General features: G+C 39.0%; 1 protein-coding gene across 1 annotated transcript; it reads left to right on the top strand.

Annotated features, from left to right (window-relative positions):
• Nucleotides 1-2,070: 2,070 nt before the first annotated feature.
• Nucleotides 2,071-27,658, top strand: SLC11A2 (solute carrier family 11 member 2). Its single transcript, XM_053455791.1, has 17 exons — nucleotides 2,071-2,210; nucleotides 7,151-7,231; nucleotides 8,950-9,074; nucleotides 9,498-9,623; nucleotides 9,715-9,834; nucleotides 9,992-10,098; nucleotides 10,679-10,749; nucleotides 10,927-10,994; nucleotides 11,482-11,637; nucleotides 12,095-12,253; nucleotides 12,563-12,649; nucleotides 13,089-13,208; nucleotides 13,915-14,064; nucleotides 15,067-15,140; nucleotides 16,932-17,085; nucleotides 19,643-19,696; nucleotides 27,288-27,658. Exons 2-17 carry the CDS (start codon nucleotides 7,201-7,203, stop codon nucleotides 27,366-27,368), a joined length of 1,683 nt encoding a protein of 560 aa, XP_053311766.1. The 5' UTR covers nucleotides 2,071-2,210; nucleotides 7,151-7,200; the 3' UTR covers nucleotides 27,369-27,658.

Below are 27,658 nucleotides of genomic sequence, written 5' to 3'. Positions count from 1 at the left end.
TTACAGGATAGGCAAACATTTTGTTCACATTAGCTGCTGATGTCTATAGGAACCATGTGCTGTGTATAAACCCGTTTCGGATCAATGGGATTTTTCTTCTTCTTATTATTATTCAGCAATAACAGTTAAATGGGAGTTCTGGGCTGCACTTAAGGAACCGGTTTCTACTGTTTTGTGGTCAGCGTGCACTTGTCCCATCCAGAGGGTTCAACTGATTTATTTGTCCCTCCTTCCTGTAACACGGAGATGTTGCAATCCTTTAAAAAATAATCCGTAGATAATACGGAGATTTCCAAAGATCTATTTCACATTTTTTATCTTTTTATCTTTTGAAATGCCTTGCATTTTTTTCTGCATCATTGGAACTTTTCTTGTTAAATTAATGTCACATCCATATTTTCCAGGTGTGCACACAGCCTACCGCTAGTGCTAAGCCTCATTACACGTTCAGTAATTCAGAAACATTTACATTAAGTTACATTTTTATGTATTGACAGGTATCTACATGCATTCACACATTTGAGAGCGCTCATACTGTGTGTGTGTGTGTGTGTATGTGTGTATATATATATATATATATATATATATATATATATATATATATATATATATATATATGTATATATATATATATATATATGTGTATATATGTGTGTGTGTGTATACATACATACATGATATGCACTGCAGACTAATGGGGTATTATTATAATTTTTTTTTTTACTGATTTTAGAATTCCTTCCAGTCAATGTTCTTGAAGCCTAAACTGATAGCAGGAATGGCAATGCCCTGTCAGTCCATACAAATGTGGCATATAATCGGAGAAACGTGCTGTAAGTCAATTCACCAACCGCTTAATAAGCATTTGTGTCCTCCCAGATCATATTATTCCTAATATTCCCGAGTTATTGACTGCTACTGTCTGCCCCAGTTTTCACCCCAAAGACATGAATCCCAACGTATTGATGATGCAATCATCAGATGGAATGGGGCACACTTTGTGTCAGTGATCCACCAATGTTACTTCATGGTAAGGATGGGGCCATGTGCGGAAAGGAGATATGCGGGAAGAAGTACAGGAAAGAAACATAGATTGGCTCTTGTGATCATATTTTCCTTTACGGAGCTGTTTTTGGTGTCCCGTTTAGTAGAGGGGTCTCCAATCTTTAAAGAGAACAGGGCCATCCTCAAATATATTGAGACTCCCAATGTGCCTGCCCCATGACCATTGCCCCTGTTTTTAGTGTTGTGTATTTCCTGACGATTAATTGCATTCGAATCCATACACCCATGTAGCTGCGGGTCTGTCGGGCATGACAGGAGAGGACTAGAACAAGCTACCTGTAAACTACCATCAGTTCTCCTATCTGTTCTTGATTGCCCAGGGCCACGGGACGGGCATGAAACCAAGCTTTGCCTATTGAGTCCATGCATGTCTCGTAGGCGTTCTGTACATGAATCGGACTATATGCGGTAACCAAAGCGTGGGGGGGGAAGACTATTGATCTACAGCCATAAATATACTCTTGTGTGCCGCTGCTAATCTTAGCACTTTGGTAAATTAAAGGCTGCGTTTAAAACATAATTCCTAGGGCTGCTGATTGCTCAAAAAATTCCTCAAATTATTTGTCAACGATGTCAAATTTTGCTTCATCCATGTTGTTTGCGGAAAACACTTGTCGCAAAAGCAGAAAGGTGTAGGTTGTTGCCGTAGAAATGGGAAAATTGCATCCTAGACTTTTTTCTTTTTAAATGTTTTATTGTAATTAAACCTTAGGAGGGAAGACTAAAATGACAGATCTGCCAGGGTCCATAGGTCTGGAATAGTACATTTAATGTTAAAGTGGAACAGCACCTTTAAACATGCTGCACAACGAGAGGCAGCTCACGCAGCAGAGGTCGTGTTCACCAAATAGAGACGGATGTTATTATTTCATAACTTCCGCCGGTTACAGCACAAGAACGACTGAACCCTATCCCGGTATTAACACAGAGCCGACAACTTTTGGTCGCAGTCCCCGCTCTCCACCAGCAGAGTGACGAAAGCGGTAACCGACCTCGTAGACAGTTCTTTCCGATTCGCTCTTCCGGGTACGTCACCCGGGGGAGGGCTTTCTCGGTGACACCAGCGGAACTTGCTATGGAAATGAGGAGGTGACCCGAGACTTGATGTGTGAGTGGCAAGGGGGACCTGAAGGGGTAAAGAAACGGTACGTAATCCCAATGGAATACATTCCCGCAGACCGTCTCGCTGCCAGCCATGCTTTATGATCGGACATACGGAATGCGTGCCGCGTGTATTTCTTACAATGGGTCTTAAACTCGCCCCAATGAACTTAATGACTGCGTCAGTCCGATCCCCGCATCTCATGTCTGGGAGGCCATAAGGCTTTATTATAGTGTTAGCTTCACCTGGCATTGGGCGCAATGAAATATCTGCACGAACTGCCTCTCAGCAGCAGGACTGCATCTGCCGGTCACGATATGTCTCTGTGTACAATGTTCTGTTTCAATGAAACTTTGGAGCAGATGTCAAATTAAAAGACAAAAAACTTTTCTGGGTATGTTGCTATGATACTGCCATTAAGCATATTATATATAACTTTTTTTTTTTTTATAATAGAAAAAAAACAATTGTTTCTGACTGCTATACTCTGAACTGTCAGTCCTTGGTAAATGTCACTTGCTCTTTCCTGTTGTTGACAGTTTCTAATGTTTCTTTACATCATCAGTAACACATGCAGACTCTTGGGGTTATTTTACATTTCAATTTATTAAAAGATCTCATTTGCCAAGGTGTGCTCGGAAATGTCCATTTGAATAGTATCGGTGTTGATGTTGTGTCAGTTGCGTAACGTACAATGTCACGATGTAAGAAAAGCCAAACCATGTGTTAGACAGTGTTGGACTGTAACCCCGGTGATGGTCATGGCTGCTTCAATCCAAAATCAGGTTGTGATGTCATAGACCGCATTTGGCGGCAGATAAGAACCATTCGTCCCTTCCAGTCTTCCCATTCTTCCTGATGTAGAGAAGACCTCGGGTATATGTCCTTGGTGTTCCATTTATCAACCACCCCATCAGTAAAGAGACTTATTTACAAAGTTCTTAAGGCTATGTTACGTTTTTGGTTGGTTTTTGGTGCTGGATTGTGCTTGCTGGTACACTGTTTAAGTGTGGCTGACCATGATGTGTGTGTTTGAGAGCATGTCATTTAGCTAAGAATGGGTGCATTTGGCTGAAAGTAGTATATGTATCTCACGTGTGTTTGTGGCCTGTGTGTTTGTGTCCGTGATGCGATTGTGTGTGTGAGTGGATCAGTTCCCTTTCCTTTTGAGAGAAAAAACCTCCTAATGGAAAAACAAAAGTGGGAAATTCTCCTGGTTAAAAGACAGTGAATCTTAGGCACAGTTTGAGTAGATTAGGTAAGATAACCGCAGTAGAAGACACTCATACATGACAAATATGCAGCTGTCTACTAATACATTACATGATATGAATAGTCAAACATTGTGGGATTTTCACTCGTAGTCTGGTGCAAAGTTCCCAAGATTGCAGTGCCGTTGCCGTTACTATGTCTTGGACAATTGATTGTTCGCTTGATTTTATTGCTTTTTTCTCCTTAAGACATAAAAGATTGCCAGAAGCTGTTTTGGCTGTTGCTGAAGCGTCGTTGAAAAGCGCTGTACAATATAATATCTACTGTGTACCATTTCTATTACAATTGAGTTGTAATCGGATCTCCTTGTAGTTTACCAAACACTAAATGAGCCAATGTAATGTTTACGGATTAAATAACTAAAATGTATATTTGAGAGATGACCACTTTTTTAGACATTTACTATGAGGGTAGACCCCTTCCTGTTCCCAGGATCTGCATGGTTATAATAATTCTCCCACTTTGATAGAAGCTAATGAGTTTTTCTGGCCCTGTGTTATGTATAGTTAACAGGGCAATCGTATTCATTTGAGATCGCTACTGAAGACGGTGTTTCTGTCGCTGTCGCCAGTCTCTCATCAAAATCCTGCTTTCATCTGTCGAAGCCAGACATAATTGCTCCTTGTGTTTTCACATGGGGTCTTTCAGCTTATCATTGCGTGAGACCATCTATTTGCTATCCTCGGCAAATGCTTGCATTTATTGGGACCATACGTGTGAGAATGAAGATTAAGACAACCCTTGAATTCAGTTTGTCTGCTATCTGAACACGCTCTCCGAGTAACAGCTTGTTAGGAACCTGCAGCAGGCAGATAAACATAAAGTAAAATTTATCATCAGACCTCTGTTAACGAACGTTCTGTGTGTCTGCTAAAGATAGCCTTCCACGAATCTAGGTGTAAGCAGAGTGCTGACTCCACTGTCTTCTCCGCACTGAATAGATCTATACAAGACGCACGGCCCCTGTGTCTGCTACCAACACCGGCTTACTGTTAGGTGACTTACAACCATTGTAGTCACCGAACTGTTATAAAACACAATGGAGGTAGGCCGAGGGCGTCAAGTAACTTAAAAGGAGATCGCTCTGTGGTTACCAGGAAACCTAGAGCACCCGACCTGGGCACATTCCTGATGAGTGTACGGACATCTGATGTCCTCGGGCTTTACAGCTAAGTTTGAGAATGCTTGGACCAGTCACATGAGCGCATGAATGTTCAGTCACATGATCCACCCCCACCCCCCTTATTGGGAAATATTTGCAAAGGATTTGTGGCATTCTCCCAGCAGGAACTAGAATGTTATAACCCAAGGGAAAGTCCCACATTGATGAAAAGTAATGTATCCTCATTAAAGAAAGAACAATAATAAAAAGGAACGCATACCGCCCCATGGAGTGTACTAAGTATACAGCCATGGGTGATTCAAAAGATTGTTTCCTGGAGGCTCTGTGGCTACGCAGTGGTGGGGTTTGCTGCGTGTCGTAGACGGGGGCATTCTACATTTGTATGGGATCGTGTTGTGTATTTCAGAGCATTTACTCTTCTGCTGCATGGGCTGCAACTTTAACTCTGAGCGCTGGGGGTCAAGACACACATTATCCATTGGAAGAGGCTGGGAGACAATAGTTGTTTTGTTGAAGTTGATTATAGGGTGGACTTGTATAAATAGTTACAGAGGAAAGTTCTAAATGAGCAATGATATTGTCTCAGGACAAGGTGTGTTACTTAAAAATTAAATTACTGTAAGATATGGCAAACCATGGATTGTAACCCCCCCCATGTAAATGTAACGGAAAACACATTTCTTAAAAGCCCCCCTCCTTAATAAATGTATCCATTAAATTGTGGTTGTGCATGCGTGCGGCTTTCATGCAAGGTAAAAGCACACAACGTGGTAGGAATCTAAAAAAGAAGGTACAACGAAACCAAGCAGGTAGGTAGAAAATACACCAACCTTTTTCACACCACCAAAAGGGCTACAACTCCCATTACCCTCGTTAGGATGCCCTGCATTAAAAGTAGTAGTGATTCATGTCGTACATATGTGCAAACACACTACATTCATCCGAGCGACTGTTTTGTTCTATGATAGAATATATATATATATATATATATCATTTATTGATAACCATTGTAAAAGCGTTGTATTCAGCTGGAGGAAGGAACATGATGCTGTGTTGGAGGGTGGAAGAAGAATGAGAAGCTTGGTAACTTCAAATCCAACCCGGTAATTTCTATCTCTGCGAGTAATCGTAAAGGTCTATTCACAAAACTCGAAGGATCGCAGGAGGAACGGAACTATTTTGATGATTATGAAGGGTTTACTTCATGAAGCTTCTGCAAGGTTTGAACCATCGTTCGATCAGGCAGCAGGACTTTAGAACTTTCTCGTTTATCTATGTATTTATAGGGGGCCACCTTGCCAGAAAAACTCAGTGGGGTCAACGCTTCATAATGCATAGTGAAACCGCAACTCTCTGGCCAACTTGCCAGCGTATTCCCGATGTAGTGAGATAATATTATCGCTGCTCTACAGAACTCTGCTAAACAATTTACAAAGGGCTAAAATAATGTACGCAGAGTGCTCTATCACAATCTTTGCTCGTAAAATATTTTGTGTGGGGAAGGAACTCTCGAGCGGCCATGTGAATTCAGACAGACGCTTCCTTGTTAGAACTTCTGCGTTCCGCTTGCAGGTGATACTTTGTTTTGCCCTCATACTTTAAGCTGAGTACATTTGGCTTGCGATTTAGTAAAGGTAATCCAAGCCGAGTGGTTCTCTGCGGTCGCTGGAGGACCTACTGCAGATCTTTGATAGGAACCTCTAGCGAAATAGCTTTGTTTGTCCAGGATTAAAGGAAAAAACTATTTAAAATGAGGTGCATGCGCTGTATAGTGCTTTTTGTTGTAGAGGGGCACCTCCTGTTCAGGAACACAGAACCGGATACTAGAAGAAACAGTAGAACCTGTTGGCTCTCCAATGCATGTACTCCCGAGAAACACTCGCACCCTTTTGTAGAACAGCGGCAAATGCTATGGGTCTGGCGTTATTCTATGCTTTGGTTCTGGTATAATATTCACGTTATTAGACATGATCACAGCAGGTGTTTGTGCAGAACTGTCTATTGACCAGCGCTGATTATTTTGTGTGTCAGTGGGACAACGATAATCTACCATTTGAGTTGCTTTTTATACTGACCTGCCATGGGAAGTATCCATAGGCAGGGGTTTGGGATACCCTGCAGCATTTCACCTCCTGTTAACACACTTTTTATTAACAAAATGTTATTTTGCAGTAACACGTCATTATAGACCATGACCCCTTCTATGACTGGACATCATCAATGGGCTAGGTTTCCTTTAAATTTCAAAGTGGGTATAGACATCTGATGGTGCAGCGGACAATAATCCCTATCATGTCAAGTAAAGCGGGGTAACACGCCATCTGACAGCTGGCTTAGCATAATGGGAGTGCCAGATTTTGCTTACAATAACTGGTAAATGCTGCCAGTACTACCTTTTGGCGTTGTGGAGGATTGCACTTTTAAAACTTGGCTATAGAAGACAATTCCAATTACAAAGAAATCTGGATCATGGTGTTACTGCTCTTTACATTTCTTTTTTTTTTTTTATTCAAAGTGAAATTTAATAATTGTGTTTGAAAGAAAGTTGCGCTTTAAATGATATACCAAATTGTTACTTTGATTTACAGTTAATGTGGCCTCTTCAAAGGAAGAAAAGCCTCCTGTAACATCTGAAGCCATGTCAGACCAGAACTACCAACATTTAGAAGGTAAGGTTGACTACGTGTAAGTATATGGTGCGGTATATTCGCTGCGGCTACTCTGGTCTTTGCAGATCCATGTGTTTGAGGTTATTTTTGTCACATCACGTCCACCGTAATCACCGTACCCGTGAGAGCCGTCGCCACGTCTTCATTAGCTGCTTTTAGGGAAGATTTAATCTCGCGCAGGTTGCAGCTTCTTTGTGCCAGCCTGGAGGTAGGAAGAAGTTATAAGAGATATAACGGGTAATGGCTGATCCAGCGCAGTCCTGTGAGCTGCATTGTAGTGGGGAGTAAATGTATCTGCACATGAGAAGATCTCTTATTAAATGGAAGGAATAGTAAGTAGGGATATGGTGTAAAACCAGCCCTCTTTCTTATGGAATAGATTGATGCCGCAGTGTTAAGAATTTGTAATAAATGGATTTTCAGTATGATATTTTTAATAATTCTCTGGTTTATAAAAGGATTATAGGAGGAAACTGATTATGGAGTTCACTTTGCTCCTCGGGTGGCCAGAGTCTTACTTTTGTTCTAATAAATGCCTCTACCTGCAGCCAACGGCTCGGAGCAGCCCGGAGGCACTGAGCTAGAATACTTTAATCTCATGTATTCAGTTACACAGATTCATTTACTGTATTTTAGGTGAGGATTTTATACCATGAACTATATCTGAACATTTTAAAAGCCAATCTCGGGCAAATGTCTAAGGACTGAACTGGCCCTGTATAATGCATAGTTCATAGTTAAAAAAACAAAAAAACAAAAAACGTATGGATTTAAATATGCTTCGTACAGGGCCATCCAAGCTGTTCTAGGAGTAGAAGCTTACTGTGGTTCCTAATATAAAGAGAAGTCAGTGAGATCAAACTGCAACACTCTAAAGTCAAGAAACCCCTTGTCCCTTCAACCTGTCCACAGAATGCTTCTTAACACCAATAGACTGAAAGGGAAATCTTCCTCACCATGCCTGGGAAAATAGAATCACTGAGCTATATCAACCACCGAATCAAACTTGTAGCCAGTGTTGGGTGGAAGATAAAAATTTTTCAATTTATCTGATTTTGCTTTATCGATTATCATGGTTGGACAAGCCACTGCAAAAATTCCAGCTCTTACCACGTGTTTATACATCTTGATAAAGCTGCCTAAATTATTGTTGTTGGTTTCGCTGTTCATTTAGTTCTTGGCCTTTTATTGAGATCATGGTGTTCCCATGTCTTGCCCAACAATGAATATTACATTAGCATCCGTTACCGCTGTGTTGGTTTTACCGAAGTTAATTCTTAACCATCCCTATTAAACCTTTTCTATGTCTTTACAATGAATGGACAAGCAGCCGAACTGCAAATATTTATTGCATTCTTGACCGATCCAGCCAGTTTATAGAATTGGATCCAGCCCAAATTGTATTTAATAGTTTAATGTCCTTTTCTTCTCTGTCATCTTTGCTTATTCTCTTAGGAATGCCTATCCAAGCCTTCAGCATTATCACTTAACACTTTCATTAACACTATTACAGCTGCCCTGGGCATATCGTACAGTACTTGCTTTGCCAGTGTCTTAAAGTACAGATTATATTTTCTGTTAACTTCACGTGACTTTGTTACATTAACGGAACTGATGGATTTTACCTCTTTCTTGTGAGTGCTGCTCCAATTTTATATTAAACTTTACAATAATATAATAAGTTATATTTATGGTGACCATGTGCTATTTGTCTCTAGAAAACTCCTCGGGAGATCAAAGTCCCAAGGCAGACATATGTGATGGAAGTATCGAACCAGTGGTCGAGGGCGAGCCATTCACCAGCTATTTTGATGAAAAGATCCCAATCCCAGAGGATGAAAGGGTACGTGCATGCTTCTGGACCAACAACTTAAAATGACAAACCAGCCAACACATACACTCTAATGCTTATGACAACTGTGCAAATGCATGGAGGGATTCAACAGCATTGCAGCTGATGTGTTTAGCCATAAGCATGTATACTCCTTGCCAGCCAGATCCAGCACTGGCTTGCACAAGAGTTTCAGATGGTCTAACAAAATCCCCATGCAGAAAGCAATCTCGTTTCCTGACAGTGATGGGGTGCTTTACGCAAACCGATCTAGCGCAGATAGTGGACCAGAGAGGGGCATTCTTCAGTGGCTCTGAAGCTACGTCTCCAGAAGTTTCCAAGCGTCTGCCTTCTCCTTAACTGGTGTTTGGAACTTGTTGATAGAACAGATATTTGACTGTATCTGAGATTTAAATAGTGTGCTTACTTTTGCAGCACTCCCTGTTCAGTTTCCGTAAGCTCTGGGCCTTCACGGGACCGGGCTTCCTGATGAGCATTGCCTATCTGGACCCAGGGAACATTGAATCGGATTTGCAGTCTGGTTCTGTTGCTGGATTTAAGGTTGGTGTTTCATGTGCAAATACATTTCTGTGATGAAGGAACTGTTTATCCAGTTTTCTCCCCATAATGCCTGGCTTTTTGTGTTCTTCAGTTGTTATGGGTTCTCTTGGCCGCCACCATCATTGGTCTACTTCTGCAACGTCTGGCAGCTCGTCTAGGTGTAGTGACTGGGCTTCACTTGGCTGAAGTGTGTAACAGGCAGTATCCAAAGGTATGTAAGCCTCATGTTATTGCAGCTTTTTTCTGTTGTCTGCGTGTGTGACTGTGGTTGGTGTGTGGACTTGCTTTTATTTTATGATGCATACATTTCCGCACCTTATTCTGAGAAAGTATAGCTTCTTTTTATGAATGCTAGTTCTTTTTCCTAGGTACCCCGCATTATCCTATGGCTTATGGTGGAGATAGCCATCATTGGATCTGATATGCAAGAAGTCATTGGCTCAGCCATTGCCATTAATCTCCTGTCTATGGGAATGTAAGGGCTATTTTGTTGTTGTTTGCTTTCCATTAATGCTTCATTATTAGACTTTCAGTTCCTGTGTTGCAGGAAAGAGAGCCTTAAAATATATAATGCTATTTTGTGGAATTAAAATATTGTAGCTTTCAGTTGTCAAACAGCAAGGCAATGTATCCGATATAAGTTAATTTTCGAAAGAGAGATCAAAGGATTCAGACATGCAACAAAAAGGCAGAGAAACATTTACACGCTTACAGCCCAAAACACAAAAAATCAAATGCAACCGGAAAGGACAGGGATCAGACTTTTGATCGGACATGTTCTGGCCCTGAGATTTTGGGCCATCGCTGAGAAATAAAACATCAATCCAGAGCAGCATGGTTAAAATTACACACGAGATGCAATGCATATTGTGCTCTGCATTTTAACCTAAATGAGACACTCGAGCAATACAAAACCTTCTCTGGACACCATTAAATGGTAAATAAACAGGCCTAAAACAGATGAAAATGTTATCAGGCATTACTGTTCATTCACCTTCAAATTCATAAAAAAATGAAAAGAACTGGAAACTGATCATCTTTTTATTTCTATTTAGAATTCCCTTATGGGGAGGAGTGTTGATTACAATCGTAGACACCTTTTTCTTCCTCTTCTTAGACAAATACGGTGAGTGTAAAATTCTTTGTTTAAAAAAAAAAAAAAAGTTAAAAACGAATTGATTTGGAAATAAATTACATATGGCTTTTTGGTAAACTTTAGGTGGGGTTCCTGGGTTTCTTAGTGTCCTGTCCACTAAATCCACATAGCGTTTTGGATATATTAGCTACTTTGTTTTTATTGCAGGTCTCCGTAAACTGGAAGCATTTTTCGGGTTTCTTATTACAATTATGGCAGTTACGTTTGGCTATGAGGTAGGTGCCTGTTTTATGCCAACTGCGTGTACATTTTACATTTTATATGCCTGTTCTGGCTGCGCCAGACAAAAAACGTATTATAGGATCGCTTAGACAAAAGCCAGAGCACCAAAACAAGAACATGGAGATGCTACATGGGGAATACATGGAGCTTCTTCACACGATCCTATATGAAATCAAACATTTTGTCTTCCTATATGAAGACAAAATGTTACTTATTTGCAATAGACGCTTTATGCCAGAAATACGGCTCACAAGCTCTTCGAAAACCAGGGTTTATCCATTTAGCCATACATTGAGGATCAAGTTACAATGGCTTCTCAGATTGTGCTGTGGTTCTCCTACACTCCTGGGGCAAGAATACACCTTACATTTGGGATGTAAATATGCTTTAAATAAAATCGATAGGCTATTCATTGCCAAATTACTAGATCACACAATGACCTATTTCAGCCCTGTTTAACCCTTTCTTTTTTGTTTTTAGTATATCCGAGTTAGCCCAGACCAAGGGCAGCTTCTTAAAGGCATGTTTTTTCCGTATTGTGAAGGCTGCGGAACTCCGCAACTCGAGCAAGCTGTCGGGATTGTAGGAGCTGTGATCATGCCACATAATATGTACCTGCATTCGGCTTTGGTCAAGGTAGGCATTTGCATTTCAGCCAGTTTCAATGATTACTTAACCAATGATTTATTCCACCTTTGGGTTTATTACTCTGCATATATATAACTAACAGGAGTTTCTAGTAAGTACCATCATATAAGAATTACAAGTAGTCATACGGACATGCCGGGGTTACAACCGGTATGCAGCATGTACCGTTAGGGACCAGAACACCGGTACTTTTTCTACCCCCTTGATGGCAGCCCTGCCCTCTGTATATGTATATAGAGCAATACATAAATAGTTAAGTATTTCCTCAGGCTCATTTTGTAGTTCATATCTATTGTGCTTATGTTTTTATATTGGTACACATTTCGTATGTTTATAGTAAAAGTTTACTTACCATATTAATTTTATTGTTGTGTGAACGTGCAGGCGGAAACTTTGGTAACGGTGAAGTGGCCTACTTTGTGTAAATCTGGCTTTTTGTTTCCAGTCAAGGGAAATCAATCGCTCAAACAAGAAGGAAGTCAGGGAAGCCAACAAGTACTTCTTCATCGAGTCATCTATAGCCTTGTTTGTTTCTTTTATCATCAATGTCTTCGTTGTTGCTGTGTTTGCCGAAGCATTTTATGGAAAGACTAACATAGAAGTGGTGAGCCTTTTCTCATTTCTACATTAATATAATGTAATCTCAGCGGAATCTAAATGTGTCTTGATTCATGACACCGTGTAGACATGGTGACCCTCATTTGGTCTTCAGATACTTGGTTTGCTGGGATGTTATCCTTATATGTCCGATGTAAAGAGGGAGAGACACAGCACTATAGATTGTGTTATTTTGTGTGAAATGTATCGTTCCCGGGGCTCTTCATTGATGTATGAATGTACAAAGCTACAGGTTTTTTTTGTATATGTGTTTAACGCATGAAAACCACTTATAATTTTTTTGCTCTATCTGTAGTATAATGAGTGCCACAACAAGACAGGTCCGCATCAAAATTTGTTTCCCAATAACACCGATGCCTTGCAAGTGGATATATACAAAGGTGTAAGTATTTACTAAGGAAATGTGTTTCATGTACCTGGGTAGAAAGTAATTACTGATTTGCTAGAGAACCGAGTTCCATGATATTGACATGACATTTCCATGACATTTTAATATTTTGTACGGGTAGTTAAAGTTGCTCTTCCACTTAGCCAGAAGCTTAATGGTACTTTGTAGTATTCTAAGAAACCCAACCGTAGCTGATCTGTCATTTTAGTGTATTTGTTTTTTTCCCATGGCAGTTACCCATCAGTGCCTGAAAATTAAGTGTTCCAAAAATGATGAGTGAATGAATGAATGCACTTTACTATAGCCAACCTTTATGGGGAAACTACAAGAGATGTGTGTAGGGCTTATGTTCCCCCAAGGGAACACTTAGTTAAATGGAAATAAATCCTTTTGAGTTGTGTTTAATTTCGTAATTGTGCGTTTTTACTTGCAGGGTGTGGTGCTGGGGTGTTATTTCGGACCTGCAGCCCTTTACATATGGGCCATTGGTATTCTTGCAGCAGGGCAAAGTTCAACCATGACTGGCACTTATTCGGGTCAGTTTGTAATGGAGGTAGGTATTGATGATATAAACTCACAGGAGCAGGGCTGTCATCTGCTTCTGTATCAGTATGTGTGAATATGTGATAAATATTTCCGTCAATTTTAATGTTACTTTTCACTCTTCATTATTGCTATAGCGCTATGTAAATAAAATGTAATGCAATGCTCGCATGTTTCTGCTAAGTAGCACCGACTAGAACAAAAGCTACAAACCACCCAGGGTCAAGACAAAGGCTCAATTTTTCTCACTTATAGGAATGTGTTTGTTCTTATTTCAAGTATTCTTGGTTAATCAAAAATAAATGTTGATTTGCTATAGATATGGAGCGACACTTGACATTTTCAGCATATTAGGAATTCTTACATACATACATGATCTAATCCATGGTTCACATAAATATATAACGGTTGTTCAAATTATGCAATCAGCGTTAGCAGTCGTGTGCTTTACACTTAACCCGGTCACCGACCGAGCAGAACGTTGCTCGTCCATTCAGCCCACAGTCTATTAGATTGTCATCTTCATACCTACTTTATTGTAGTATGTGTCCAATTCAAGTACATATTTGACTTGGTTTACAGTAATTATTTTGACCATGTCAATGAGGAAACTAGGCTGTAAAATTCCACTGATTCTTCACAGCAACCTGTTTGTCCGCCCTGTGCAGTAACATAAAGCCATGGTTTACTTGATCGGTTCATTCCTCTTCTTTTAGGGTTTTCTTAACCTTAAGTGGTCACGCTTTGCTCGAGTGATCCTCACTCGATCGATTGCAATCACCCCAACCCTGCTGGTGGCCATTTTCCAAGATGTCGAGCACCTTACAGGAATGAACGATTTCCTAAATGTGGTTCAGAGTCTACAGGTGAGATATCTCATTGTGGTTTTAATAATTCGTGGTTGTTGGGGATCAGAGGACTATATACCTTGTACCATTTAGAACCAGATTACCATAAATACATGGCTGTGGAGGACTTTTCAGTGAGGCACTTGTCTCTGAATACTTAATAAATGAAAGAACTTGTCCCTATAATGTTCACTTTATTCTTTTTCTCAGGATCTGCCTGATGATATATTACCCACCTCCCATATTAAGTTTTCTCCCCTCAGGCAGCGTTTCTAAGAATGGGGCGAGCAGGTGGGAGATTGCTTACAGGACAGGAAATTGATGAAATAATGCTAGTTGTGACACACACTTGGCTTCCATGAGAGAGAGCCATGTTGAAACGCCAGACCTCTTATTGTTCCTAGACGTGTACTGGAATTAGAGTGCTAGACTGCTTCTTTCAGTGACAGTTACAAGTGTAATTTGTGTAGTCCCCTAATTGCCGGAAATAAAAGAAAATATATATGATAGATTTTGATGAGGTGTGAATCTTGCTTCAAACCCTTTGGAATTCACTTTTGGCCACAAACACAATACTCTATGGTAGTAGTAGTAGTAGTAGTAGTGTGTATGTGTATATGTGTGTGTGTATATATATATATATGTGTATATGTGTATATATATGTGTATATGTGTATGTATATATATATATATATATATATATATATATATATATAAAATACATTTCAGAGAACCCACCTCCTGCCGGCTATATATCATTCATCAGACAAACCAAACTTCCTTTTTAGCATTATAATCGCTTTTTTCAACCGAGGCAACAAATGTGTTTAGTAAAAATAAATCGCGGTAGACATAGTATGTGCTTATATACTCAAACTGAAATCTATCCGTTTCATTAATAAATTGGGTGCTACTATTGGCATGTGCACCGCTTCTAACACACGTGTTATAAATACATTCCACGTGAATTCCGAAGTACACCTACATATGCTGTATGTTACATTTCTTATTGTATTCCAGCTTCCGTTTGCTCTGATCCCGGTCCTGACTTTTACCAGTCTTCGCACTGTAATGAGCGACTTTGCAAATGGATTGTGAGTATATTTTTATTGCTTCTGTAAGACACTGAATAAAGCAAGCACTGCTGTTTTCACCCAGTCGTGGAATAGTTTGTTTCACAATTTCCCAGAGAAAAAGATGTACCTTGCCCCGTGACAGGTTTAGAAAAGAAAAATCACAGAAATGTCTTTGTGTGAAAATTTCTAACCTAAAATCAAGGATTTAGTCTACCTAATCTGGAGTACTGAAGATCATAAAATGTCCTATTATTTAGATAACTATGGTCACACACACACTGAAAAATAGATAAAACAAATTATTAGGAAATATTAAACCTATATGATAGATGTATCCTTAAAGGATTGGAGAGTAGCAGGGATAGAATATTTAGATCAGCTATCAGAACCTTCAGGTGTTTGACAGAGCAATATCATTTACAAATGCAGAAATATTTAAATGTTCTTCAATCAGTATTTATTAAAAGATTACACAACTGCAACAAAGAAACTGGTCAATCTGTTTAATAAGAAGGATACTAATAAAGTTATGACAGAGTTTGGAAATTCTAAATTTGACACAAAAACAGACAATAAATAAAGCCATTACTTGCGAAAAAGATCTGAAGTGCCATATTGAGAAGCAACAATGGGATTCTGCTTTTTATAGAACTATGAGAAATATCCTGAATTGCCTGAATTTAGTGGAAACCCAATAGAAAGTTGCTAATCGATAGTACTTGGTTCCTACTAGGATGTATCCTGATTTGCCCCCAAAATGCTGGAGATGTGGAGATCCAGAAGGGTCTTTCCTCCACATAAGGTGGTCCTGTAAAATTATTAAAGATATATGGAGTAAAACCCTTAAGGCAATAAATAAATTGACATCAATAGTGTTGGAAAGAAGCCTGGAAATCTTATTGCTGCATTTGAATTGGCCACATATGTCAAAAATAAATTCTCTGCTAATAATGCATTGGTTGCCAATAACATGATAATTGCTCCGAACTGGAACAAATTAAATAAACGTATATGGAACTCAGTAAATACTCAATTTCTATTCCAAGTTAAAATGGAACATGCAATATGTAGGTCCTCAGTTCAATATGGTCTCATTGGATAAGACAAATAGAACTCTGTGGAAATTCCTGTACAGATAGCTAAATAATAAAATCATATTTAGTAAGTTTGCCCCCTCCTGCTGATGCCCCTTAATGTAATAAAGGAATTCAGAAATTACATTTACGAATCTTGGCATTCTAGATCCACGTCACCTCTTGTCCTGTTTGTTATGTGTAATAATAATTATTTGCCTTTCCACTGCCCTAAAAGTTACAGTAATGCATATAGAAATAGCAGAAAATGGGCTTTACGTTCAATTCTTCTAAATGCCTTACATGCTTAGGTCATGGAGTCACATAACATATCTTGGTAAAGCCCTGAGCCCTCCCCGCACACAAACCACTTTCAGTAACACAAAATCATCCCTCTGTTTCCATTTGAAATGTTTGGTTCTCTTATTATTTTTGAAACATAGGAAGATAAGAACCATTTGGCCCATCATATGCTGTAAAGACTAGAACCTTATTCAGTTCTTGGTCTTGCCACATAGGATAGTCATATACAATCTCATGCATATTTAAATTCATTCATTGTATTTACCTTTGCCAGTCCTGCAGAGAAAAGTTTTCCACTTATCCACCACCGCCTTATTTAAGGATGTTCCATTCTTAATAACACATCCTTTCTGCCGTCGGCTATTATGTTCTGATGCAAGATGATATTATTTATATAATAATGCTATATCTTATTTTCGTTTCCTCATCACAGAGGTTGGAAGATTGCTGGAGGCATCCTTATATGTATAGTGTGCTGTATAAACATTTACTTCGTGGTGGTCTACGTCTCTTCCCTTGGAAGCGTGGTGCTTTATGTCGTAGCAGCCATTTTGTCTGTAGCCTACCTTTGCTTTGTAGCATACCTGGTAAGTTCTGAGGTCATCTGTGCATACCTCCCAACATTTCAAAATGTGAAAGAGGGGCACTTTTTTTGTTCTCGCGGAACTCATCAATACAATTGCACTTTATAATGCCGCGCTTGCATCGCTACTTGATGCTCTGCCAGCCAGGTGTCCACATGACTAGGCATCGTGGGAGTTCAAATTGACAACTCACACTTGTCATGTCATCTGCTGTTAACTACAGTTCACATGAGGCTCACCCAGACATACTGCTTCCATGATGCTGGCTGAGCGCCATGGGAAGTGCAGTCAACAGTAAAGCTGCAGATGCTAGCTGTGAACTACAATTCCTATGATTCTCAGCTAGCCAGGTGTCCACCATAATGATGACTGAGTATCATTGGAAGAGTAGTCAACAGCAGCAGAGGTTTTTTTTATTTTTTTTTTTATTTAAAAAATAAAAAAGGCTAATGTTAGCCTCCCTCCCTTACACACACACACACACACACACACTGCCCTTACACACACCTGCTCATAAACACACATATACATGTACACTTCTCTTACACAGCCTCTCCATACACACCTGCCCATAAACATACATATACACGTACAGTGTCCTTACACACACATGTACACATACTGTCCTTAGACACACATATAAACATATACTGCCCTTACACACAACTGCCTTTACACACACACACACATACACATGCATTGTGCTTACACACACTTATACACATACACTGCCCTTACACACAGCTTACAAATACATATGCTGCTCTTACACACACCTGTCCATACACACACACACACGCACTGCCATTACACCCCTTTCTCCCCATCTCTTACCTCTTCCACCATCCTTCTTCCTTCATTTTTCATCCTCCATCCTTCTTTCTTCATTCTTCATCCTCCATCCTGTGGTGGGAGTGTGAGGCCTGTCACTTCAGACCTCGCTTTACTGCTCCCTCATCAAAATCGGGACTGTCCCGCCCAAATCGGGACAGTTGGGGGGCATGATCTGTGGGATTTTAGTCTGGTATTATGCAATCTTAAAATATTACAGCGTTTAAGGTATTTTTATCAGTTCTTTTTTCTTTCCATCAAGAGATGTTTCAGTATCATTTATTCTTAGTCTTTAGAGAAAACATTAACACTTGCACATTTAATGACACGGGCAATTGTGCATGTAGCTATATCTCCTCCAGCATGCATTTACTAGAATAGAGCAAGGTAACCTTAAAGCAAATCCGATTCTACAATCTACAGTTCTATTCACAAAATAAAGCCTGCATTGTATATGACAGGGAAAGACACATCTTTTCTCAGCATCTGCATGGTTATTTCTCCACGTTACATTTACTCTCCTGTTAAGCTGCTGAAAATGGATGGGAAAAAATAACTTTCCCCTCTCGACATTATTTCCTCTTATATGTCAAATGAAATAAGAAAATTTATTTTTTGTTTTGCTAAAAGCCACCACTCCTCTTTGCAAATGTATCCATTGTATGCAGTAATAAATGTAGATTGTATGTGACCGTACACGGCATATTGCAGAGTAGGCACATGTAAGGATAGGTTAAAGTACAAATTCATGCTAAAGAACAAAATATATGTAGAAAGTACACGTCCACAAGTATGGCAGCCTTTTTGCATCCCTGGTGCACACACTTTTGCTGACCACAACACCCATCGCTAACATCAGTTTGGGGATGGATGATGGGATCCCAAAGCACATATTAGCAGGCATAAAGATTATTTATTGTTCCTGCATGCTGGCCACCTCATCTCACAATGGATCAGCAAGATTCTCTCTTTCCCAGATGCAGCCTCCGTATTATATTGCAAAAGCGAGGCTTCGTTCTTTTGACAAAAGTCTTGCATGGTTAAAAATCCAATACTTCTTCTGAGGGGTAGGAGGAGGCGTCCTACTGGCACAGCAGGAACATTTTTCGGGATCAGGAGCCTTCCCACTGCATACAGCATATGTAGTTGATGTTCTAAGCCCAGTTTGCCAGTAACATAAGGCCTATGTAGCTTGTGTTTAAGGGTTAAACTCTTTCTTGGAAAGATATACCTGAGTAGGATGGTGTGTGCATGTTACATTGGACCAATTGATGACCTGTTTATTGCAAGAGGGCCCAAAGGTCTGTTGCTTTGAAACATGTCACTCTTGTTTTATGGTTAAAGGATCTGGAGTCTTTTTTTTTTTTTTTTTTTTTTTTACTTGTCATTTGCAAAGACGTCAATTAAATGAGTATATTTATAGTATATTTAATTTTAACTACGCATAGCGATAATAGAGTTGCTATCACATGTACACTTGTGAAATCGTTTTGCCCTGTAGCCAAGTGGATCGCACATGCCCTCGGTGGCTTCTGCGGCAGAGCAGTGGGCATTGTGATCGTGTAGCCTACAGTGCCCATGTTTTTATGTTTTTTTTTTCTTTTATCTGCCCTCTGAAAGCAGACAGATTAGTTGTGTTCTCTATTTATTTTAGCATAACCCTTTATATAATACCATGCCTACGATTACGTGTAAAGTTTGTAACTCGGCTATTTTCTTTCTCCTGCAGACGTGGCAATGTTTGGTTGCCTTGGGCGTGTCGTTCCTTGAATGCGGTCAGACGGTAAGCATCCATCAAATAATGCTTACTGAAGATCGTCCTGACTCCCCTATTAATAACTAAGAGAATGCAGTCTATCTGGGCATGGCAAGTAGCCATCAGAGCCAGTGTGTTTCTATGGTTTACTGTGTGAACATACCAATTATGTATGTGCAATTTGCACAGAGGACGCTGTCGTTGTATAAATCATAAATGGTCATTCCCTTTTTTTATTTTTCTCTTTTTTATACTTTCATATGTACACCTCTTTGTTGTTTCTGGTAAATTGTGACTTTTGCACTGATGATCCCTCCATTTCTGGGATAAAAGATAAATATGATGGTATAACTGGTATGATAGTATATACAGGTTACCATTTCTCTGCTCCGTTCAATGAGGCACGTGCTGTACATTGTAAACATTTGTAGCTAAAATGTCCAATGTTGCTCTTCAGAGCATATTCATTACCTCAAAATCTAGCTTGCATAAATTGACACTGGAACCATCTTCAACCTCTGACCATTTAGTAGATCTGCCGTAGGCTTATTACAGACTTTGTAGTTTTGTGGGGTTTTTTTTATTTTTTATTAATGAGCGCCTATCTAAATCTCTCATTTTAGTGATTTGTTAATTCTCAATGTTTTTAAACATTGCAAATGTCACCCTGTTAACGGAGCGCGTGGTTGAGGCTGAAGTTCTCTGCAGCCTCTTGCGTGATAGTACACGCGTGTGTAAGTACCCGGTGGCTGGGCTTATAATTAGCATTCCTGAACATTGCTTATAGTCATTTCATGGAGAAATGCTGGCGCCAGATGAAACTTAATGACTGGCCAAGAAATTAAAAAGAAAATCCACCGCAGCACAAATCACTTTACAGGAATAGACTTCATTTTTTATTTTTTATTCATTGTGGGTGGAAGACAAACCTTGCTTGTCTGTATTTCACGTTTGTATGAAGATTCTCCACCCTCTTTTTACAATGTTCTTTCATAAAGAAAGCAGAGGTAAGGAGTCTAAATCCTACCCCCCCCAAACACTTGTAGCCTCGCTGGTGACTAAACAGGTTCATTTTGGTCAAGTGATTATATTGACACATGACAAATGTTTCACAATAAAAAACAAAAAAAAGTGCTGGAATTGTATGGGCATTAAAAATGGGAATGATTGCCCGCTTACCACATACTGAAATAGTGAGAACGACTGGTGTTGTATTGTTTGCATGTTGCAAGCTGGCAGTAGTGACCGTGTCCTTTATTGCCCATTCACCTCCTTATTGCCCACGCCACATGCCCACAAAATGTCAGCTTGTTTTTGTTTTCTATCTGAATTATTCTCGTTTATCAGAAAACAAACATGCTAAAAATGAGGGGTTCAATAAGATAAGTAAAAAAAATTATAAAATGACTTTGTCCACTAGTTCTTCCTAATTAAGGGGAACAACCATTATAAATTAGGGTTGTATTGCCTTAGTACACAGCCTAGGTATAAAGGTGGGTCTCCATACAACAGGCTTCTGATCCTGCTGTATAGTCCGAATAATTCATTGACGCTTGGCACCATAATTTCTTTTATCTTTGTGCCAGTGGAATTAGTCAAGATGGTTTCAAGGATAGCCACTGGTGCAGGTTTTGATGATCTTCTTCCTTGGCTTATTGTTCTTACTTTTCAAGGCTTTATTCACAAAGTTATGGGTTAATGTTAAGAGACATCGGTAAGATTACTCCAAATTCATCTTGTTAGGGTCAGCATTCACTTCTTTTGGAAGAAATCCAGCAAAGTCTTTTGCAACCCCTTTCTTTCTTTACTGGAATTATGTTTAATACTAAAGCAGCCAGCGCATTGTGGCTTTGTAATGTCACGGAGCGTTGGTGTTTCTTCCCTAGAGAATAAAAATAAGCTGAGAATTTTGTCTCTAGATCTTATCTATCAGGCCACAGCTGACACTACTGAATATTGTAAGCCTTTCAGAGTAACGTCTACTCGGATGTCACTCAGGTTGGTTCACTCAAGTGACAGAGATTGCAGAGGAGTTGTGGATTCGGTAAATCGGTGACATTTCTCCTCGCCCGTTATATTAGACGCTATACAAAGCTAGCTCAGCCCTTCTTGCTGGAGAAACCTGGCAGTGTTAGCATTGAAAACACAGCTCTCCCTTTAGTGAATAAAACTCACTAACTATTCAGGGGCTCCTAGGAGTTGGCCTTCACGGTAGGTATAGGATCAGTACATGTATTGGCTCTGTAATGTTGGCGTTCTTTATTTTGCCCTTGGAATGCCTCACACTGATAAATTCTTAATTTGTCTCGGAGTGTGCCTTGAAGAAAAACATAATGAAAGGGAGAGGTGCAAATGTCTAATTTCTAATATTTTTGGCTCCTCTCCTTATCCCTGTCCACGAGTCAAGGCCTCATTTGGGCTTTACTTACCTCACATTCCTGCACTACAAATCTACCCCAATCATCACTGTGAAGTACGTTGTCGGGTTTTCCTACAATCACCTTAAATTGTCTATTCAGAACGCTTGAACACGTTCTCCTGGTGCCTGCATACGCTTGAGCAGACATGTGGCATGACTGACATACATTACATTTAATGTACAGTTGATGTTAAGAATAGATTTTTGGGAAAAAAATATCAAAGTTATCCTTAAACGTTTTTAATACCTAATTATTCTAATGCACTACATGAAGGTTACTAATGTGAAGGGTCTGCAAATGCTGTGCATGCATTCAGCGGAGGAGGCTGTAGTCCGTTATGACTGCTCTTCTCCTGCAGTAAAGTTTATGATATTATACAGGGTGTTAGACTTTACAAACCTGAATGCTACATATCCAGTTGGCCTTCAGTAGGCTATGCATAGTCTACAATTTGTGATTATACATGTAATATCTGTATATTCGACTTACATTCAACTTTATGAACTAAATTGTGAAGGTGTCAAATTCTACTGCTGCTATTGGACTAGTGCCCGAAGTGAATACAACAAATGGCGTCTCATTCCGAACATATATTAAATGATTTTAGTTTTTAGTTTTAGACTATCCTTTAAAACATTGTATGCTGTCTGCGTGTACATGGACAGATTAAATTTATCATGTTTGGAGTGAGTTTTGTCTCTCTTGTTCTAATTCTAATGTAGAATAGAAACAGCTCTATTCTAAATTATTCCAGTGGACTAAGATTTCTGTGAATTTGAAAGATAAAAAACAAAAAGCTGTGACATAAAGTCATGAATTATCTTTCAATAAAATATTGCAGTTGGTTTGCTGCTGCCTTGGTGTGTCTTATTTACAAAAGGAGATATATGCTCTATGTCGTGGTCCCATCTTAAGTCTTGTCTAGAATCAGGCACAGTAATCATTGGCCTATTTATGCCATTTACCACTTTGTGGCTTTTTTTCTTGCAATCACAACATCTTTGCCCAGTACATAATCCACACTTCACTCCTCTACCAAATGTATCCTCTTTTAGCCATGCAAACCTAATTTATTCTTTGAAACATCCTACATGAGCTTGTTGGTCCATTCATTTGGTTACGTTTGTGGTAAAACCCAATATGACGATGAGGGGAACCATGTGTAATAAAATATATTTAATCGATAACTAGGCATTACTGAGAAGGAATAGAACACATTATGTGCTGAATTACATACATTAACATATTGCGTAAACACACAATTCTGAGGTGAACCTCACCCAATGTGTTTATACAGGAGGCCAAGTCTCAAATCCTAAGTGATATTTAAATCATCAGGAAACTGGACTCCAGTTTGGTGGTTTTGGTGGTGCACGGTAGGATTAAGAACAGTGCGTCTTGGTGACAGTACCTGACAATTCTGGAGAACATTTGTACCGGCGTACAGACGACCTACAGTCCTGAAAATAAAAATGTTCAGAATTTATACAACACTTTTTTCCTGTTATTTAGCTTCTGCACTATGAAGTTATTTTCTATCTTGATTTTAATAAACAAATCAATGCTTTCAGATCATTACTAAGAATAAAACTTTTTAATGGAGGAAAACAAATGTCCATCCTCTAGTTTAACATGTAGCAAGTACTGTACTATGGAAAGATTTTAGGCAGGTGTGAAAAAATGCTGTGCTCGCTCTCTCCATAGTGCATGACTTTTGACATTAAACTGTCTTCAGCAACCTCACCTTGTCAGTGAATTTGGCTGTTGTTCCTCATCCAGTTTAATTCCTTCTACACACCTGCTTCTGTTTCAGTTAATGAATGTAGTGCAGACCAGATATTAAATTGAAGATTATTTGGTATAATTGCTTAATCATACACTAACTATATGCCTACAAAACCTCTGACTTCGTGCAAGTGTACCTAGAACGGATGGTGTTTTCAAGGCAAAGGGTGTCACACCAAATATTGATTTGATTTAGATTGTTATTATGTTCACTCACTAAGTGATAAAAAAAAAAACTATTAACATGTCTATTTTTTTTTTTATTATTTTTTTTAAAGCATTCTTACTTTACAGCTTTTTTTTTTTTTTTTTTTACACCTGCCTAAAACTTTTGCACACAACTGTATATTTGAGGGTTAGTTTTAGTCAATATTTAATGTCATAGATGTGATCGTTGTGTTAGAGTGGAAAAAAAAGTTTGGATGCTCTTTAAATAAACCTTGTTGGCAACAGAGAATGTGACTGAATTCTAGTAAATACAGAGGAGAAATGTGGGACTTCAGCTGTCAAGTCTGATGGTAAATAAAGAGAAAAAATGTATCTTAGTTGGCAGGATTTGTTGCACCAGTGATCTAACATCATGTAACCGGAAGAAACATGAAACGAAATATACTCCTATCGGCCTATATTTTTATTTGGGATAGAATGCGTCTTTCAATAAGAAGTAATACATTTTGTGTCCTGGCTTTATCGCTTTCATATTCCTGTAATAGAAGGGACATTTATAACTATAGGATAAAACCACCCTTGGTTCTATGGGATTGCATATACCTCAAAATAATCCTCGCACTTACCTTTTAAAGCACTCTTTCCAGATATCTTCCGTGTAAATCGTCAAACCATTAGAAGCTATATATTTATATAAGTACCAAAATAATCCTCCAGAGGTAAAGTCCTCGTTAAATCAATTGCATCATACAGCTTGTCTTTGAGCTGTGTGTGCGAAATATATTAATATTGAGGCGCCACTAAATGCCATCTGACAGGATTTAAATTTACAGCACTAATTCCTGCGTTAAGTGAAATATTCTTATTTATTTCCCTCCAAGTAGAGTTTACATATTAAACCAGCAGATACTAGCATTTTATTTTAGAATTAGTTTTTGGGGATACCATGGGCCCCACCTTTTTCTCAGACTTTAAATATATATCCTAGCCTTTGGAACAATTTTTCTTAATTATTACAGAAAACCTGCAGCCAAAGGCCTTTTAATGTTTTTCTTTTTGCCATTATGTTGTGGTCTTCATACTTTATGTATCTTCTCGCCCCTTCAGAAAAACCACGTAAAAGCTCTGATGCAGATTTATAACGCATAAAAATCCAGACGGTTAAAAATACAATTATCTGGCAAAAAAAAAACACTTTAGTGAATAAACCTTCCATGAGTTTCACTAGTTCAACTCAAATTCATTTCCATTACGAAGGCAAATTTCTCTTGCATGGTTTGAGTAAGTTTTTCATAAATGCGGTTAAATGTGTGAGATGAAACCAAGAAATGACTAGGGCTGGCTCTTCATAATGCAAGTCGCCTGGAAACTGCTTTACTGAATAAACTCCATGGTGTTGAGTACAGTGGACAAAAACAGTACACATATAAGATAGAGAAAAGGCTAATTTTACAGCTCCTGGGCTGGTCAAATCTGAATCTCCCCAACCAGCACCATGATCCCAACTGCAAGCAATAAACAGGACAGTGCCTGAAAATCCAGACAGGTATTCCTGTTAACTGTTCTTAACATTCATATCCACTTATATCCATACACCCAAATGTTTCATGTATCCAAACTGGGGCTGTCTTTGCTGAAGTCAATACAGGATGAGTGCGGCTGGAGGAAGGGCCGGGGCAGAACTGTGTGTTCTCCTACCTGAAGAGGCACCTTGTGGTCCTCAGATGCAGAGCATCGCAAGGTGGCCACAATAAAGCTGTGATGGAGGTCTGTGTTGTAACGGCTCAGACCTCCACTGATTGTACATCTCCCTGGACTGGCCAAGGGAAATCAGAGGACCACGACCCCAACTAGACACTAAAGTCGTGTGTCCCACTTAGCCATATACCTTCCCAAAGCGTGTGTATTAGATGCTTCCATGTTAATAAAATACAGTGTTGAGCTCATAAATAAGCTCCAGCATTTGTAAGCTTCTCTGAATAGAAGAAAAAAGTAGATATTTAAAAAATGGTAGAAAACAAAGCACTCTGGAAATGTAAACTGTTATAATTGGATGATCTGTTTAGAAGACAAGGTGTTTTGTTGTGTTTCCCTTATTGTTTTACATGCTTCCTTCCTGATATGGGAGATGGACTGTGTAAGTACATAATTTTCTATGTGCCATGAAACCGATGTGTGTAATATTTGCATGCATCCTTTTTACCTTTAATTCAGTCTCCAAGAGATTCATCAAGAGATAATAGCCTAAGTTTTATAAACTTCTTAAAGAATAAACAGAACCAGCATTCTTCAAATCAGTCCCAATATAAATATTAATAAAAATGATGTCACAGAAAGAGGAGATACTATAATGGCTTTTATATTTATTCATGTATATTATACTGTGCTGGCCATCTGCTGCCGGACTACTGTTCTTATCATCCGGAAGATGAGAGCTGGTGTTCTGCTGCACGAAAGTCACGGCCTAGGCCAGCAAGTGTTACAGACATTGTAAGAACCCATATCCCGTGTTCCTTCTACGTAGTTCACCAAAGAGTTATAAGTCTCATCACAGCCAATGGAATAGTGCTATTGATTGTATTGTTCTATTTGTTGCTATGGCGATAAGACAATTTCTTTTCTATACTTTCCATCAGAATCAGGGTTTACATTTACCCTAATGTACATAGTTTGATCAGGATATTCTTTTCTCCCAGGAGAGGGAACGCTTTAACCTCTAAATGACTACAAACTTTGCACCAGGTCCATAAGGTGTTATTATCATAGCGACAAATAAATGCCAGTCAGACCATTTCATTGGTTGTAATAATGGCAGGAAAATGGTTTACATTGTGCACCAAAATTGCTTTTTATAAACATATTCATTAAGGGGTTTAATGACTAAAGCGTGAGTTGGTAGGATGGGTCGTGGAGGAGCCATGGTTTTATCTCCTTGACTTCCCATTATATAATGAAGGGCCATCCACGGTGAGATTCCACCACAGTACATGGCTGACCATGTATAATGTATAGTTAGATCCGTGAGATTTCATCACAAGAAGTGAAGAGAGTTAGAACCACAACTCCCCCACCAACTCTTCAGAGGGAATCTGGTGCAAAGTTCTACGTTTGCAGTAAATCATCACATCACCCAACATAATGCTTATTGTGATATTTCTATAATTATGAGCCATTTCCTCTGATAATTTTTCTGTATGTTTGTCGCTTACAACTATTCTCATATTTGCTCTCTTACTTCATTTCAGTGTCATCTTGGACTGACTTCTTATCCTGAGCTTTTACTGTTAAACAACATGGAAAAAGAAGACACGTCGTCCACTCGGTGATATTGTGGATTTATGGCTCACTTCTCCTTTGGTGCATGGAAATCCCATGAGCAATGTCTGGGAATACTAGTATTAGAACAGTCTTCCAATTTATTTTAGACGTGGGGAAAGAAAACTATGCTTTCTGTGTATAGTTTTTGGAGGGTTTAAAACAGAAAAACAATTTACCATTATTTTTGACTGTAGATATTCAAACGTAATACGCTTGTAGGCTGGACTTTATTGAGTTAAAGGTGTAATATTTAACAATGTTTTTATTTAGGACGGGATCTAAAGGTCCAATTTGACTT

Source organism: Spea bombifrons, chromosome 2 (genome assembly GCF_027358695.1).
Source record: "Spea bombifrons isolate aSpeBom1 chromosome 2, aSpeBom1.2.pri, whole genome shotgun sequence".
NCBI classification, from domain to species: domain Eukaryota; kingdom Metazoa; phylum Chordata; class Amphibia; order Anura; family Pelobatidae; genus Spea; species Spea bombifrons.
Note: the sequence above shows the minus strand (reverse complement) of the source record. Positions and strands in the feature narration are given on the sequence as shown.